Raw genomic sequence first — 19,638 nt, 5'->3', positions numbered from 1 at the left:
GGTAAGACTAACCACCAACCTCCTTTCAGATGCACTCATACAGTAGGGCCTATAGCCTAACAGTTTTATCACTATCAGGTTTATCAATTTGAATGTTTTGTGTTTAATGTGTAATGTCTTTGTATTCTGTATTTGTATTTTATTTTGTTTGAATGTATGATGTTATTGTAGCCTATTTATTTTTAGAAAATCTACGCAGAGTATTCTTAAATTTGAATTTACAAAAGGGCCAATAACGTCACCCTTTTGCGCGCTCATTAGCCTTAAAGCCTATATAAGCCATTGCCCGTCATACCTTTCTCACATGTTCGCTATTGCAAGTGCTGTCTTAACCTTAAGTGAAGTGAATCTATCTATCTATCTAACCTTGTGCCATTATGAGAGTACGACTGAAGCGCGGCGAGAGGATTCTTAAGGTCAGGGAGGAAGACCTCACTGTCGCAAACCTGGCAAGAATATTTAAGGTTGGTCATTATAGAAAATGTAGGCTAATAGACAATTAGCAACAACCTGTTTAGGCCCAGTAGGCTAGTGGTAGGCCTATAGTAGCCTCCCACCGAGCTCTCCACGCACCACGGCCCTTTGACTGCAGGCCTACAGTGCATGGTTTAAAATGTAGTCTGCTTTGCAAGATAAAAAATAAAGATGTATTTTTGGAGGAAGGATTGTTTTATATACAAATCAGAGCATAAATATAATTGAACACACAGAAAATAGAATGATACAAAGCATGCCCATTGCACACAATAACAAGGAGGCCGACCATATTATTTGCTTTCACACTCAACCCTCCCCTTTCTCCAAGACCATATGAACTGAGAACATTAAAGACTCTTTTCCTACGTTAAAATTGCTGAAATATTCATTCAGACCACACAGCTGGGGATGGGTCTGATTATGTTCACCCTGCATGTTATAACAGAATTGGAGATGGATGTCACTACAACTGGAACATACTGGAGACTTTCATTGCATTTCAATACAAATTTTCAACTGCATCAAAAGAGTTTGTGATATCTCTATCTCTACCATGCAAAGTGTACCGAGCAGGATATTGTACTTGAGATGATAACGCTGAATATTCAATAGTTGAGAGTGGGTGTGTTGAGAAATTCTATTACAGTACTTGGCTTGTTAAGTGATTAACTGTTAACCCCCCCCAAAATCCAAGGAACTCTGAAGAAACTGATTCTCAACTGCCCCCCCAATGAAATAACATGAATATAATTCACCAGAGAATAGCAAATACATAGCACCATGGTAACTGTTAACCCCCCCAGTGTACGGTATGGGATGCAGAATCCAAGGAACTCTGAATAAACTGATTCTCAACTGCCCCCCAATGAAATAACGAATATAATTCACCAGAGAATAGCAAATACATAGCACCATGGTAGACTGTAGCAGTCTTGTCTTGATCTCTCTGTGCTGGAAGCTCGCGGTGGTGGCTCTGTACTTCGTGGTGTCCTCATTAAAGATGTAATCTTATTGTAGTCCAGATAAATGATTTGGGCCAACAGAGATTGTTGTGAGATCTAACTCGAAGCGTTTGTCTTGTTCGGGGTCGGGTTGTAACCTTTTGAGGCAATATTTGAGTTTCTCTTTGAAGACCACAGAGATACCACAGAGATACACAAGTATTTCTCACTGTAGCTGTACATCTGGGTATATTATCTAGCAGTATTTCTTACAGGTAAGTCTGGTTATCTAGCAGTGCCAGACTTGTCAATTGTGCTTTGTTTGGCCTTACTAGGTCCTGTGGATTGAGGCCTGGGTTTGGCAGGCGTGGACAACTGCGTGGCGGGGTCCTGTGAAGTGCTTCGTTGGGCGGTAGTCGTAGTTCTCGGTCGTGGCGGGGGAACAGTACTGGGTCTGACTGAGAGGGGCTGTCTGATTGGTCCGACACGCTGTGGGGAGGGGCTGTCTGTCCTGCAGTGAGAGGTGCTGAAACTACGTCGGGTTGCAAAGACGCAGCGTAGGGGGGTCCGAAGGCTGCCGCAGGCCTGGTCAGAGCTGGGGCCAGGGGAGGGACGGTGGCAGGAAGAAGAGGCGGACCCGATCGGCATGGTTTTGGACCTCCTCTGGATGTGGAGGGTGCTCAGTCCTACTTTCTGAGTTTGAAGTCTGAAACAAGAACAGGAGGAAATCTTAAATTAGTCAAATTGAGTTTTTCGGTAAACAAATGCATCGACAAGGTTCAAACGAATGATAACAAAACTATTTGATTGGTGAAACTTATTCATGCCATATTGTGTAATTTTATACCATACACTATATTGTATACATGCAAGGCCAAACAACTTACCCATTCCCAATGAAGGTTGCAGCTCTACAAATGCCTGATCCTGGCAAGCTGAGAGGGGAGAGAGCTGAGGCCGCCACCAGCCGCCCAGAGGGTCTCTTGATGGGCGTGACGGGCCGGGGGATCCTGCTTCGCCACTCCTCAGAGCCCCGCCCCCCTGACGGCTTGAGATGACAATTCCTCCTGGCCAAGGACTCCTCTGAGGTGTGGGTGTCCTCTTCCGAGCCGGCAGTGGAAAGTGTCTCCGAAGCCCTCCTCCGCTCGTCGTCCCCGGATGACAGGGAGGACGAAGTCCCCGAGATCAGCCGCCTCCTCATCCAGCACCCCTGCTGCTTCTCCACCACCAGTCGAGCCAGGTCCAGCTGCCCTGCCCTCCTCTGGAGCCACACCTGGGCCGAGAGGGAGGACGAGCGTTCCGAGCCAGTGTCTTCCTCCGAAACTAGCACCGGGATCCGGCTCCTGGTTCGGGGTTTAGGAAGCACTGGCGGTCCTCGCGGTTCTAGCGGTTCTGGCTCTGTGCCATTCTCCTGTGGGTTGACACTGGCTTCATTTTCTGTTGGCTCCTTCTTAAATTTGTCTATGGATGAATCTTTGCGTGCTGGAACAGGTGACATGGCTTCTCGGACAGGCTCCAAGGACTTGGCAGAGACAAGCAGTGGACGGTCTCCAGTTCTGGGTACGTTGGGTTTGTCTGCTGCAGATTGGGCTCGGGGCTCTGCTGTGAGGTGCTTCCTCTGCTCATGGCCATCTCCGTCTGCCGAGGCCTCTTGGGTAATGGCCAAGAAGTCGTGGTCGCATTCCTTTGCAGTTTGACTGCTGGAAGACATGACATTGAGGTGGGACATCTCGGCAATGTGGATAAAAGTGCGCTCGACTTTGGTGAAGGGGGGTGATGCAGGGGCGATAGGGGTGGGGGGTCTCAAGTCCGACCTCAATGTAGCAGACAAACCCGCGGGTTCAGATTGGTCCAGCTGAATTGTCTCCCACATCGAGGGCCTCTCGTTTCGAGGGATGACAGCAGATGGGGTCCCCAAATCGCCTTCAAAGTTATGGTCTCCAGTTCCAGAAGGGGATTTGCGGGTGTCCCCGGGTGAAAACAGAACCAGGGTTTTAGAGGCGTCCTCCATGTCGGGGTCTGCATCGGCGGCCGAAACGGGCTCTCGCTGGGCCTTCTGGTCCTCCACCATGAGGGTGGAGGGAGCTCCGTCCTGGCTGTGCTCGCTGCTCTTCTGGCTTGCCTGGCTGTTAGACTCGCTCCTGGTCACGTCGTCGTCTCGCGGCCCCCGGGATTCAGGGGCTTCAATCAGGGTTGGGGCGGCGAACGTCCGCCGCCGATGCAGTGTGCCAGTGAGCATGACGGTCAGGAAGTCGTCCCTCTTGACCTGGAGCTCAGGAAGGATATGGAAGAGTTCTTTCTCATCGGTCTGACCCTTTGTCCTGTAGTCTGGAGATGGCAGGGATGGGCCATTTAGCTCTGAAGGTGACATCACCACCTAGAAGAGATTTCAGACAAGGAGCGTTACTTTCGCTTATACAGGCCACATGGAATTCAGGAGATCTGATGATAATAGTACAACAAATCTCTTGCTCTATTCACCAATGCTAGTTTTCACTTGATGGTTCTCCTTGTGTTCATATAACATTCATGTGAACAATATGACCTGATCGTGTTTATGTAACATCCATGTAAACAATATGAACTTAATTTTCCACACTTGTGTTGGCAATGATATGGGTGACCAACATGAGTGAATTCTCAGAATGACACTGATGTATCCCATGCTGAGGGTCTGAGGTCAGGTTCATGGGTCATCAATGGGATACCAGAGATGTGTAAACATCCCCCGACACCCAATGATGGAGGAGGGGGGAAAAAAAGAAAATAAATGTTCTGCTCTGTGATGGCTAATTGTTTTCATCCATACTTATACTTTACACAGAAGGAAACACAGGTCCGTTTCCCCAAACCATTTAATGTTGTTTTGGTTGTACACAAGCTTTTCAAGATTGTCTAGATTACATACATGAATAGAAAAGGCACAAAAATGCATTGCAGAGTGTTTTTGTTGACGGCACACAGTCCAATATCATGTGATTTTTCAAGTGTTTCCCTTCATAAAGATCTGACCCAGCACAGTATATACAAGCTAAACCCAACTACCTTGATAACATGCTACTATAGATCATTTGAAAACTGTATTAGTGAGATCTGTGTGTTATGTACATGGGTAATGTTGATTTATAAAAAAAGTTTAAAATACATGCTTTACCTGTAAATATTACAAGCAGACTGTACAGTAATATTGTGATACAAAAATGCTTAAAAGCATGATATCTAAAAGACACTCACGGATCACGCTTGACTAATACTGCAAACAACCTCAGCGCGACTATCGATTACACTTCCTACTAGCTCACACCTCTGCACTAATTGGAAGTATTCTCAAGGAATGACTGACAGAGACATGGAGGTAATTGAGTGATTTGGTAATAGAATCCAGATATATGGTTTGTAAGTGCATTGCTTTAAATGTAATTGTGAGTGGCTAAACCTGGACTTAACAGAACATGTGAGTTACTGTAGTTGAGGGACAAAATCAACAAACAATATGAATGCTGAATGAGTGTCCAAAATAGTCACAGCAGATAACATTTCTGATCACTACTAGACATCAACTGTATAATTCACTTTTACCCTGTTGCTCCTTAAACATTAACTTTGCATGTCTGGTAGACTGCAGTTAAACAAAACATACAAAATACAACTGATTTAATTACCATTCCAAAACCATGTCCCAGAGAGAAACACTGGTCTAACTTTGGTCATTCACTAAGTCTTAACCTGAAAACAGTCTTCTTCTAAACTCTAGGCTATTTTAGACTAGACATTCAGTCATTTAAGAGGATAATTGTGTACAAGACGACATGCTTGTTTTATGCAAATTCTTAACTCATACTGTATATATTGAGTTCTAGTTGAAAGTTTTTGGGGGTAGGGGGCTTAGTGAGTATGCTTTACAGGTGCAATGACTTGGAGTAGCATTTTAAGGACACAAATAACATATTTGTCACATTTACAATAAATATGCCAAAGGCTGTTTATAAGATTAAAATATTTCCGGTCACATTCTGTTGCTCAATTTCCTTTCTGAAGAAAGCATCAAATACACCAAACTGGGCTAATTCAATGTTAATGCCTTTGATCAAGAGACAATTTATATGGCAAGATATGTTGAACTGAGAAGGTGAACTATTGGGTTGAGTTGGTCATCCCTGGACAATTGAACTAAATCTGTGAATAATATTGTGTAACAGTGGACTGAAAACCCAATTTTATTGCAGTTTGAAATTCTGATCTGATCCGTGAGTATCCCTTTAGCGGTGCTATACAAAAGTCACAGAAAATTACTACACATTTACAGGAGTTTTTTCCTACTTACATCATGCCAATATTGTCAGAGAGAGTACAGTGACACATTTTTACTTCCTTTTTCAATTGATAGTTATGGTAATTTGTTGTTTTACTCAGAACATTAAGGTCATATTTTTGATACTGCATGCATGAATCATTTGTAAGTGTGCAAAACAAAGTTCTGAGTTAGCAGCTCCACTTTGTTACTGTAGGTAATGCAAACCCTTAAAAATGCAAGCTTAGCAAAATCATAAGTGGTGAATATTTTGTTTGTATAGCCCTTAAACAAATTTTAGGGAAAAACAATCATACAACTTCCTCATCAAATAAGAAGGCTATATGTGATGATGCCATTGTAGAAAACCAATAAAAATGGTTCCAGCAGAACAGATAAAATACAATGGATTATTACTAGAAACCGGTAAAGTAAATAAAAGATGTTAGCTTCAGCTTACAGTGTAGTGTCAAGCTTGTGATGTCACGGTTAAATAATTCTCAACTAGGGTGCAATTATGTACAATTCAGACCTTACAGTTTAACTAAGACAATGGCTACATCTATACTGCATGCCCTTACATTAAAACTGTTGCAGCCCACAGAAGTGTATAATACCTCACTGCTTGAGATGTAGAAGATGGGCAGGAAATGTACTTACTTACATTTTAGAACATTGACATTGGCCCAAACCAAAAGACAGAATGTTTCCCCCAAGACTCATAAACATTATTTATTGCGTTAGTTTATCTTTTGCATCAGAGTTCTATTACCACAACCTATTAGTGACTGTTTCTTCAGCTTAGGTTCCCCTATAAAGTGCAACAGTGAGGTACAGTACTCAAGGGAGCAAGAAATTACATTTTGTGACGTTCATGACTGAACTGACACTGTGCTACATAACAGTCTACCCTTGTACGCCTACCAAGCTAAAATGGGCCCACTTGAAACACAGATGTCTAATGACATTTTGACCAGCAATGGCTTTATAGTTATGCTATTTGACAGACAGACAGGTAGTGACCCCTGTCCAGTGCTACCACAGTTAGCCTAGCAGTGAGACTGCAGTCCAGTGCTACCATAGTTAGCCTAGCAGTGAGACAGTCCGGTGCTACCACAGTTAGCCTATAGCGGTGAGACCAACAAAAGGGATTTGTCAGTGTATAAAATAGGAACAAAATCTGGTGTGACAACATGGAAAGACAAAAGTGTGCATGCAGTTTTCTCCCCTGTAAATCCTCACAAATTAACTCTACTTCTGCACCCATTCTTTACATAGGCTACAACTATGTTCTTCTCAGATCGAATCATTGAATTCAACGAAAGTCTTGATGAGATATGAGACTAAAACAGGAATACATACATTTTCATAAATTTAGTCCACACACAACATTCTATTCTACAAAGAGGCTCAGCTAAATCTTTACTCCATCATAAACACACACCTGTGGTGGAGATGTAAGCAAGAATACCACACAGGGGAGCACATGGAAGCACTATAGACATATGCCATTCAAGGTGACAGTCACCCAGAAGATAAATGCTGCGAGATCTCCATAAACATGTATGCACTTCGCAGCAAGGTAGTCAGACCCTTTGACAACACAAAATCAAAATGACCATTGTAACTGCTGTTACAGTTATACTTACAGTTATAGTACCTGTTACAGTTATAACTACAGTACCTGCACACATTTTTCTGTCACTGGCTGTCTTTTTTGGAACAACCGTACTGTTTTTTATTTAAACAAGAGCTGGCTCAATGAAGCATCCAGATTTCTTTATATTGTATGATAGATGTACTGTATAAGCAGTCATTGTATTGATGATTTGACAAGTTTTGCAAACAATTTTCATTTGTAATATTATTTTAAGAGTGTATGAGTGAGTGTGTTAGTTTGGAATGCAATTTTTATTATATGCTTATTTTAATACTTTCAAAGAGTTAAATTCAAAGGGTTAAATTATTTTGTATATGTATCGCTGAAATGACCTGCATTCAACGACATCCTCTCAAAGCCTTTAGCAAAAATGTAAAATAAAAACGCACTAAAGCTGAACAGTCTTCCAGCAGTCCTCAGTTCTGTGGCCTCTCACATTCACAACCACACTGGAACAGGAAGGAAATGTTCACACCTCCACCAGTTTGATCAAACCAGGTCCATCTCCCTGGAATGTGCAACTCTGACATTGTAAGCAGCAGCTTTTATGAGTTTATTGCATGACTAGTTGTCAATACTTTTCTCCTCTTCTTATTCTTTCCTTTGAAAGTTAGTCATATGTGTGGTTGTGTGTGTGTGAGCATGTGACACAGGTGCATTGTGTTATCAGCCCGCAAAAGCATGGCTTATAGGGTGATAGGTAAGTGTGTGCGTGTGTGTCTGTCTTTGTGTCTGTCCCATGGTAGGTTTCAGCATGCAGTGGCCCTCAACTCGTGGAGTTCTTGTTCATGATCTTAGCCAGGATCTGCTGGATCTGCGTGCGGGAGGCATTGAGGACCGAGTGTCTGCTGCCGCCTCGCGGACTGCCAGGGCTCTGCAGGGGCGCATGGCGCCGCCGGGCCGAGGCGGCGTGGGCGGGGCTGCTCTCCGCTGAGCGGCTGCGCTGGATGAGCGAGCCGCCGGCGTGCGGGTACTGCTCTGTCTCCAGCGTGGAGGAGGAGAAGACATAGGAGGCCAGCCGCCGCAGCTGATTGGGCCTCGGGTGCTGGTGCCGCTCTTCATCCGACTGCAGACAGACCAATCAGAGAACAGGAGGGAGGCGGCGTTAGCATTGAGATGGAGGGGGACGACAACATCATCAAAAGCAAACTTAAACTCATCGCTACACTCCAATACTCTGAAAGGGCTTCCTGGTCTTGTTCCCTTCCCTTCCTGCATCCTGACTGATGACCTGAAAGGATTCAACAGGCGAGATTAGGCTCCTGCTCTCATGTATTTTATTTATTTATTTACATTACATTACATATTTTATTTGTACAGTACATATTAATCTACAGCACACATTAAAAACATGACTATAAATATGTCAGTATTAACGTCAAGCTAATTTTCAGCTGTTGTCCCTGGGCGTGGTGTTAAGGCCACTAAAAACAGGAGCACAGATGGGCGTGCAACAATTAAAATGCAAAATACAAAGAGATAAGAAAAACACATTAAGACATAAAACAAACATGTATTGACACAACACAAACAGCATATACTTAAGACAAACATTAACAGACAACATAAGAGTAAAACATTTAAGAACTGTAGGCCTACAATACAATCATGCAGATAGAGGGGATCAAACAATGACAGACAGACAGACAGACAGGTGCAGGCAGTGTGCTGCCTTTCATTAGAAATGCATTTTAGAAATAGTTGAGTTGATTATTTTAGGTGTTTAGTGTTACACTGCCACCTAGTGGATAGTTTGGTACCTAGAGTATTTGCAGGAATTCTGCACATTTCTTCAGTTGAGAACGAGTCACGCAGCAGAGCTCATGTGTTGCAGCGTTGTTTTTCTTGTTACGCTTCTGCCTTGGATACTATTTGTCTGTAAGTACACGAATCCTGTAGATAAGTAGTCTAATGTTTACCTTTTTGTAGAAAACGTGCGTTTGAGCCATTTTCTCTGTAAGAAACAATGTTTGTTTGAACATGCTCTAGCTACGCTAGCCAGCCTTTTGATGCTAGCTGATTTAGTAGACCACGCTAACAGTTTATCATTAGTTTGTTGCTAGTCACAGTTGTATGCATGTATGTTGTATGTATTGGTATAGACATAATTTAGTTGAACATGAGAGAATGTTGTTTAGCCTGTTGAACATACTTTTTCCTGAAGATTATTTTCATGTGGATTTGACTATAGATATATGGCAAATTTGATTGTATTTTGTAATTGGATTTCTCAGTGAGATTAACAACATTTCAATTGTGTAATCAGTGTGTTCGCATATCAGTAATTGTGTTTGTGTACTAATGAATGTGTATTTGATTTCTGTATTGTATTTCAGTTTTACAACGAGACTCTTTCATTAAACTTCAAGAAAAGTCAAGCCTTGTGATATTGGGAGATGTCAAGTTGTTAGCTACCTGTCTAGCTCGGCATAGTAACGCGCTGCAAGGGCAGTACAGGCAGACAGGGCAGGCATGGGACTGCTAGTAATGCTGACAGACCTGGTTGCTTATGAGCCATGCTTTGAGTTTATGTGTGAAAGATCTGTATGTGGTCTTTCACACAGTCTTATGTGTGATGGGAGAGTATTCCAGGTCTCAGGGGCTGTGACGGAGTAGGATAATTTGCTGAACGTGCTTTTCCTGCCTGGGACCACAAGGTCCCCACGAGCTGTTGCTCTGGTTAGTCTGGTAGTTGTCTGTGTTATGAAAGTTCTCAACGGGGGAGGTGCTAGGCCATTAAGAATTGTATAGGTTAAGCAGCTGTTGTGGAATTTAGTAAGACTATCCCAGCTCAGAAGATGGTATTTGGGCAGTATGTTGCAGATATGGTAGTGTCTGGGCTTGAACCTTGATAGCCTGCTTATAGACGGACTGTAAGGGCTTCAGGGTTGTGTTGTGAGTGTGTGACCACGTGGTTAGACAGTAAGTGATGTGAGGGAGAATCATGCCATGAAAGTACATTTTAGCAGCTTTAGTTGTGAGATTGTGCCGTATGTATCTGAATGACATCAAGACGAAATTAGGCTCCTGCTCTCACGTATCAAGACAGGCGAGATTAGGCTCCTGCTCTCATGTATCAAGCGCCTTTAAGGTCAAGGTGTATTGATGGGGAGGAAACTAGGAAAGGACATAAAGGCAATGCAGTTTTGGAATCAAATCTAATCTTTACTCCTTCCTTCCCTCTTTTCATATTAAATGAGTTCAGTGTGGGTGTCTACACACACACACACACACACACACACACACACACACACACACACACAGGGAGAGGCATTGGTTATAGATAAGAAGCTTAACAACAGAGGCTACAGAATACAGTATATTTCTAGAAAACAATTCATGGCACTATTCAATTACAAGAGAATGCCTCTGTGGGTTGCCAGGTTGGAGCAACTGAGACTAGGCCAAGTCTGATAATCAAGGTACAGCACACTGCAAACATTTTCCAACAACGCACTTAAAAAAAACAAAAAAACACAAGCCACTTGCACAAGCACGGCACATGAATCACTACGTAGACTGTGACCACACTGAAACCTGGAGAATCCACAGAGTTTAGTAGAACATCACCATTGGTAATGCAAAACAGGGAACACAAAAATCGAGATGATCTCACCAGGCACACAGAACACAAACACCACCAAGGGGAAAGGGGGTAAATATGGCTCAACAGAAAGGAGGCGTTGGGAACATAAAGTCAGTGAGAAAGACAGAGGTAAATGGACTGTCCTGAACTGTGCTTACCCCAGAAACACCACCACCACACCATCTTCTCTGGCTGCTCCCATGGCACCCTCGCCTGTTTTCTCTCTCTCCTCGGTAAGCGCAACTTGAAATACTGGTACTTTTAAGCGATAGGGTTGGGTAAAGGCATCGGTTATGTCAAGGGAGAGAGCGCAGAGCAAAGAAAATGGTGGCCGTGGGTGTTGTGTGTGTCTGTGTGTGTCTGTATGTTGTGTGTGTGTGTTTCTGTGTGTGTCTGTATGTTGTGTGTGTGTGTGTGTGTCTGTGTGTGCAAGACTTGGCAGGACACACCGCTGTCCTTGCGGTGAAATAAGGCACAAAACAGGACTACGGAGTGGGGTAACACTTTATCTTAAGGTCCACTTATTAAGGATTAGTTAATAGGTAATAAGGTCCTTATAAGATGCATATTAACACTTATAAATGTCTTATTAACACGTATAAATGTCTTACTAACACATATCAATGTTAATAACCATCTTATAAGGACCTCATTACCTATTAAATAACGCTTAATAAGAGAACCTTAATATAAATTGTTACCAGGACTGGTTTTGACGTTTGAAAATTTACCAACTAAAGTTTTTTTCCAGTCATCAATAATAGGATAATGCATAGGGCAGATAAGCCATATGTATTGATCCAAGATATCCAACATATGCAGGTTCTAATATACAAAATACATTGTTGGTCAATAAATGTTGATGAATGTATCATGTGTCAAACCAATTGATGACAAGTCAAATCCGCTATGCAAAGATATCTATTGAGGTTTAAAAAATATAGTATGTTCTGCGTGAATTTAAATGCTTGACCAGCATATGAAGGAGAATCGATAGTTTCTTGATGTACGGCTTATTACTGACCCTGACGATGCACGCATGATAGAAAACTGTGCATCTAAGACACAATGCATACGATTTCCTTCACAGATGACAGGATTCTATTTAACACACATTTCAAAGACAACTGTTCATCCAGGTTTATGGTCAATACCAGAAAGCTGTTGAAATATGAATTCATAAACTAAATGGGCGCATTGGACATTTTCAATCTGTTCAATATAATTTAATTTCCTGAACTTGGTTTGAAAGCACTTATACTTATATGTATGGTACCTGTCTGTATCCTATGGATCTTTTATTTTCTCCTTTATGAAAACTAGATACATATTTATCATATACTCGTGAGCCAAGTTGGAAGTTTTGCTAAAGAAAGAGCTTGTAGAGAAGATAGCATTGTAGTAGTATTAGATAAGAGGTAGGAGTTTAATAGTAGTAATATTACATAAGAGGTAGGATTTTAATAATAGTAATATTGCAGTTTTAAGTTAAGTTAAGTTCTCCGACGACACCACCCTACTGTTTTTTTCACCAGGGCGTAGAGTCTGATCATGGTCTTGCCCTACCTATCTTGGTAATTGTGTGATGACAACTACCTTGATTTATATGTATCAAAAACAAAGGAATTAATTATTGATTTCAGGCAGAATAGAGGCAAACCAAAGGCCAGCATAATACATGGTGAGGATATCCAAATTGTCGACACATTCAAGTACCTGGGAACAGTGTTCGACTCTAAATTCAAATTTGATGCCAACACAGACTCAGTTGTCAAGCATGGAAAACAAAGAATCCACTTGATAAGGAAGCTCAACTCTTCCATGTCTGTGAAACCATCCTGTGAACTTCCTATCCTATAAACCATACTGTGAACTTCCTATCCTATAAACCATCCTGCATGTTCTATCAATCACTCATCCAACGCCTTCTGACATTCTCTTGTATTTGCTGGTTCAATGGTTTGAAGGACAGAATCAGTGTAAATGATCTTGTAAAAGTCTGTGTGTGTGTGTGTGTGAAGGAATGATCTTGTAAAAGTCTGTGTGTGTGTGTGAAGGTATGATCTTGTAAAAGTCTGTGTGTGAAGGAATGATCTTGTAAAAGTCTGTGTGTGTGTGTGTGTGTGTGTGTGTGTGTGTGTGTGTGTGTGTGTGTGTGTGTGTGTGTGTGAAGGAATGATATTGTAAAAGTCTGTGTGTGTGTGTGAAGGAATGATATTGTAAAAGTCTGCTCTGAGATAACTGGAGTGAGGCAGTGGGACTTGGGCTCACTTTAGGAGAAACAGGTGGCCCAGAAGGCAGAAAAGATTATTGGCCAACCTGATCACGTTCTGGCCAATTAATTTACCTTAATGCCCTCGAGACGGTGGTATATAGCGCCCCCAGGAAAACAAACCGCTATGTCAAGTCCTTCATCCCAGGCCATCAACCTACTAAATGCTTACAGCAGCCACTGAGCTGTCTTGAAACTGCGATCTATGGACTATGCTACTAGACATATGTTGTACTGTAGTTATATTATTGCTGCCGCACCGCCCCTGTTTTGCAAGATGTTGATCTGATGTCTTTAACATATAACTTGTCTTTTTTGCTTGTGAATGTTTTTACTGTGCTTTTTATCTATGGATGGGTTATGAGCTGCAAATGAATTACCCTTCTTGGTCACTTTATTGGACCAATAAAGTCATCTGAATCTGAATCTGAGTTTAATAGAAGTAATATTATATAAGAGGTAGTAGTTTAGAAGTAGTAATATTACATAAGTAATTTAATAGTAGTAGTTTAATAGTAGTTATATTTAGGGCTGTCAATTTAACTTGTTAATTACATTAAATAAAAATGTATGCAAATTAATCACAATCATTGATTTCGTCCAGCTAGAGGTGGCACAGTTGCCACGTCATGCTTGTTTTAACATTATTGAAGCGACAAACTTAATTTGGACCTGAATGACACCGTAGGCTATGTCGCGAGTCATGCAAAATCATATTTGCCTTCAAACAAACTTGAGGCTGCAATTATTGTAAATGTCTTTGTATAAAATCATCTGCTAAGTGGCTGTAATGTGATATTACATAAGTAAGAGTAGTTTAATAGCAGTAATATTACAAGAAAGGTAGGAGTTTTGGAAAGAGACATATTGTGCCACACTCTAGTGGTGGGTTAGATACAGTGCATTCCAAAGCTGTACCCCCAAAATAAATATATACAAAGGCCTTCCATTTAACACCACATTCATTCAGGTGATGGTTGATCCCAATAACATTAATAAGCATTTACAGCATTTCAACCCCCCTCATTAAAAATACTACTGTTCACCACCCCCCCCCCCCCATTAAAAATACTACTGTTAACAAGCCCTCATAAAACATACTAATGTTCAACCCCCCCCCCTCATAAAACATACTACTGTTCACCCACTACCCCACATAAAACATACTACTGTTCACCCACCATCCCACATAAAACATACTACTGTTCACCCCCCTCCTGAAACATACTACTGTTCACCCCCCTCATAAAACATACTACTGTTCACCCCCCTCATAAAACATACTACTGTTCCACCCCCCCTCATAAAACAAACTACGGTTCATCCACCCCCTCTTAAAATATACTACAGTTCACCCCGACTCATAAAACATATTACTGTTCACACCCACTCATAAAACATACTACTGTTCACCCCCTCACCCTCTCCTCTTAAAACATACTGTTCACACCCCTCATAAAACATACAAATGTTCAGTCCCCCTCATAAAACATACTGCTCTTTACCCCCTCATAAAACATACTACTGTCCACCCACCCAACCACCTCAAAAAACATACTGCTCTTCACCCCCCCTCATAAAACATACTTATCTTCACCCCCCTACTAAAACATATTACTGTTCACCCCCCTCATACTGCAATGCTCTACTATCAGGCCTACCAAAGGAAGCAATCTCTAAGCTACAAATGATACAGAACGCTGCAGCACGAGTCCTCACCAAGACTAGACGAAGGGCACACATCACACCAGCCTTAAAATCACTACACTGGTTACCTGCCAACTCTAGAATAGACTTTAAAATACTATTACTAGTCTATAAATCTCTCCACAGTCACGCACCAGAATACATTTCAGACATGCTTGTTAGGTACATGCCCAACAGACCACTCAGATCCTCAGGTACTGAACTCTTAACAGTTCCAAAAGCCAGGACCAAGAAACACGGAGAGGCAGCTTTTAGTTTCTATGCCCCCAACCTCTGGAACACCCTGCCGGAGTGCGTAAGAAGGGCCGAAACAACGGAGGTCTTCAAGCGAGATCTCAAGATGTACCTTTTTGGCCTAGCCTACAATCACTAGCTAGGACATTGAGACACAGAAAGGCAGCCTCAAACCTACCTGTGAATCCTCTGTATACATTGGTGTATATCCTGCTATGCACTGTATGTATATCAAGTTGTGTACAGAAGCTGGTTACCCTGAAACAGGCTTGTTCTGTTCTGATATCTGTGTTGCTTCAATGGCTCAGCGTGCTACTAACCGTTTTCTGCCTCCCCTAGTGCCTCTCTCTCTCCCTCCTACCTTCTAACCAGGTCCAGTGGATGCCCCACTGTCGCCCGCAGACCACCCTGAGTCCGATAGATACCCCTGTGTCAGCTGTGGATGTTGTAGTATTTAGTTAACACAGACATGCACACACAGACACACATCAGTCCACATCCGGCTTAGGCCTGGACCTGGGCCCAGTCCCCCTTCCCCTCACCCTAACCTGGGTCCGTATCCTTTTCCTACCCCCTCCCTACCCCAGCCCCTGCCTCTATCTGGGCCCAGGCACACACACAGACACACACCAGTGTTTGCCATACCTCTCCCATGATGCTATTAGCCTTTCTTGCTCTGAAAATGTAATTTGATGTAATTTATTGCTCTTTAAATGTTCTTAGCCGTTAGACAAATATATTCCAGGAGCTTGCTCTAGGTTGCCTGTTTTAATATCTGTGTTGCTTTTATGGCTCTGTGTGCTACTAACCCTGTTCTGCCTCCCCTCTTCCTAGTGCCTCTCTCTCCCCCTTCTATTTTCTAACCAGGTCCAGTGGATGCCCCACTGTCACCAGCAGACCACACTGAGTCCGATAGATACCCCTGTGTCTGCTGTGGATGTCGTAGCAATTAGTTAACACACACACACACGTACACACAGACATACACCAGTCCACTTCCGGCTTTAGGCCTGGGCCCAGTCCCCCCTTCCCCTCACCCGGGTCCGTATCCTCTTCCTACCCCCACCCTACCCCTGACCCCTGCCTCTACCTGGACCCAGGCACACTCACACACACACAGACATACACCAGTCCTGGGCTCAGATCCCCTCACCCTAACCCGGGTCCATATCCTTTTCCTACCCCCACCCTACCCCAACCCCTGCCTTTATCTGGGCCCAGGCACATTCACGCACACACAGACATTCATCAGTGTTTGCCATGTCTCCCCTATGATGTTTTTAGCCTCTCTTACTCTGAAAATGTAATTTAATGTTATTTATTGCTTTATAAATGTTCTTAGCCGGTAGACAAACATACTCCAGGAGCTTGCTCGATCGCCTTGTTGAAAGGGGTCAGGGAAGAATTTTTTACAGCTCACTTATCTGGCCCCTGGGTGATAACTGTTTTTTTGCTTCGCTCTGGAATATGTAGGGGTGGGACGTAAACCCACCTCCCTTGTTCTCTGTAAAGCGCATTGTGTTGCCTCTGGGTAGGAAATGCGCTATACAAATAAAGCTTTGATTGATTGATTTGATAAAACATGCTAATGTTCAGCCCCCTCATAAAACATACTACTGTCCATCCCCCTCATAAAACATTCTACTGTCCACCCCCCCTCATAAAACATACTGGTGTTCAACCCCCCTCAAAAAACATACTACTGTTCACCCACCCACCTCAAAAAAACATACTGCTCTTCACCCCCCCTCATAAGACATACTAATGTTCACCCACCTACTAGAACATACTACTGTTCACCCCCTCTTCTTAAAACATATTGCTCTTCACCCCCCCCCCTCATAAAACATACTACTGTTCACCTCTCTCATAAAATATACTACTGTTTACCCCCTCCTCTTAAAACATACTATTGTTCACCCCCCCCAATAAAACATACTACTGTTCAACCCCCCTCATAAAACATAATACTGTTCACCCACATCGTAGAACATACTACTGTTCACCCCCCATCATAACCCCCCCTCATAAAACATCCTACTCTTCAACTCCCCTCATAAAACTTAGTGCTGTTCACCCCTCTCATAAAACATACTACTGTTCAACCCCCCCCAACTCCCTCATTAAACATAGAACTGTTCCACCTCCCCTCATACAACATACTACAGTTCACCCCGACTCATAAGACATATTAATGTTCACACCCCCTCATAAAACACACTACTGTTTACCCCCTCACCCTCTCCTCTTAAAACATACTGTTCAACCCCCTCATAAAACATACTGCTCTTAACCCCCCTCATAAAACACATTACTGTTCACCCCCCTCATAAAAAATACAAATGTTCAGCCCCCCTCATAAAACATGCTACTGTTCACCCCCCTACTAAAACATATTAATGTTCAGCCCCCCTCATAAAACATGCTATTGTTTACCCCCCTACGAAAACATATTACTGTTCACCCCCCTCATAAAACATACTCCTGTTCCAACCCCCCCTCATAAAACATACTACTGTTCAACCCCCTCATAAAACATACTGCTCTTCACCCTCATAAAACATTCTACTGTTCACCCCCCCCCCCTCTTAAAACATACTACTGTTCACCCCCGCATAAAACATACTACTGTGCACCCCCTCCTCTTAAAACATACTGCTCTTCAACCCCCCCTCATAAAACATACTACTGTTCACCCCCTCCTCTTAAAACATACTACTGTTCGCCCCTTCATAAAACATACTACTGTTCCACCCCCCCTCATAAAACATACTAGGGTTCATCCACCCCCTCTTAAAATATACTACAGTTCACCCCGACTCATAAAACATATTACTGTTCACACCCCCTCATAAAACAAACTACTGTTCACCCCCTTGTGAATTAAATTCAAGTCTCACCACTGTGTTTTGTTTTCCTACTTGACTGTTGTTCTAACTTTGTAGTTCGTTCGTCTAGAATCCGTCTGTTAAAACTACAAATTGTTCCTGTGTGACATCACTTCCCTGTCCTCTTCATCCTGAAACTATGTCACTTCCTTTTTCACGTTATAAACTATCGATTTCATTCCCCAGTGACTCACTTTTGCCAGGATTCACTTCCTGTGCTTGAGTCCGAATTTGCAAATCGTAACATAGAATAAACTACAGTAGGACCCCACTTATCCGAACCCAACGGGACCGAAGGTCGTTCGTATCTCTGAAATGTCCGGATGACTGAAACTTATGTTAAAATGCACAAAATTCAATAAGTGGTATACTTGTTTCATATAGACTCATAATAGACCAATAAATACCCTTTACTTGTGAAAATGCATCAAAATTGCAATAAAATAGCCAACTAAACTCATATAGCCTAGCCTATAATAGACCTACAGTAGCCTATAATAAAATAACCGAATTTCCACTTGAGTGCCAGCTTTGATCAAATACAGTACTTTATACTCAAATGAGGAGTACGCTGCATCGATAGGCTACTGTATTCGCAGAACAACATGGTAGCCTATAGCCTAAAAACAACCCAACATTAGAACAATTAGAGCAAATGATAATCAATAAATAAATAAATGAAATGACAGACAAGTTGTCGTGTCTTAGGCTATTGTAGCCTAAAAGAAAGTCTCTATAACAACCGATGTAGGCTAACGTGGCCTAGGCTGTAGGCTATTATTTAAATAATACAGTAGGTCTAGTAGGCTAATCTACATGCCCACAACATGTCTGTGTTTCTGAAGTCCATTAACTGGGAACGAAAAATGACTCGATGCTCCTCTGCTTCAGGTTGCTGACGCGCTTTCTGGCTACCAAGGAATGCAGCTCTCGCGCAGCAGACTCGTTTGCGTTTTGCGCTCGACATTAGAGTAACAAATAAATTAAACGTGACAGTAGGCTACAACCTACAGGCAACATGTAGGTCTACATACAGTTCTGTTTTTATTCACAGTAGGGTACAGTACTGTAATGAAAATCCCACCAGTAACCAGATAGCAGGCTAAAAAAAAAAAAAAACGTTTTTTAAGCCTGTCCGGTAGACCGGGAGGTTCGGATCTCTGAAGTTCGGATGAGTGGGGTCCTACTGTATTGTCTTTGTTTGAAACCAGCTTGATCGACCACTCAGCATGTTCTTTGAAATCTAAACTAAACCAAGTAAGATTTTCATTTAAGTTTTGGCGACGTGAATGTTTTTGGGACGACTGCTCGGTTTTCGGCATGTTTGGGCCGATCACACGGACGCCTGTGTGTTCTTTCTCGAGGACACGGGACCTCAACCTCGGGGATGCTATCGTAGCTGGTAGGATGTTGTAGATGATATCTTCTCTGTTAGCTATGTTTTTCGTCATTCTATTGTTTCAATGCTAGCTTCCACGTGCTAGCTAGTTCATCCACATGTTGGCTAGTCCACGTGTTAGTCCTTTCTTCTAACTTTGTGTGTTGTGTGTTAACTTCCGGTTTTGCTGCTTGTGTGGAAAAA

General features: G+C 42.5%; 1 protein-coding gene across 1 annotated transcript in view; it reads right to left on the bottom strand.

The window, feature by feature from the left end:
- Positions 1 to 1,703: 1,703 nt before the first annotated feature.
- Positions 1,704 to 19,638, bottom strand: part of ttbk1a (tau tubulin kinase 1a) — a gene marked incomplete at both ends in the record, with an annotated part of 116,307 nt that continues 98,372 nt past the window's right edge. Inside the window, 2 exons of the mRNA XM_084441360.1 lie at positions 1,704 to 2,124; positions 2,306 to 3,795. Coding sequence (XP_084297486.1) covers positions 1,704 to 2,124; positions 2,306 to 3,795 — 1,911 coding nt within the window. The remainder of the gene's footprint in view (positions 2,125 to 2,305; positions 3,796 to 19,638) is intronic.

This window comes from Borostomias antarcticus, assembly GCF_949987555.1.
Source record: "Borostomias antarcticus genome assembly, chromosome: 7".
Classification (NCBI taxonomy): Eukaryota; Metazoa; Chordata; class Actinopteri; order Stomiiformes; family Stomiidae; genus Borostomias; species Borostomias antarcticus.
The sequence above is the reverse complement of the archived record's forward strand: the minus strand, read 5'-3'. Positions and strand labels throughout refer to the sequence as shown.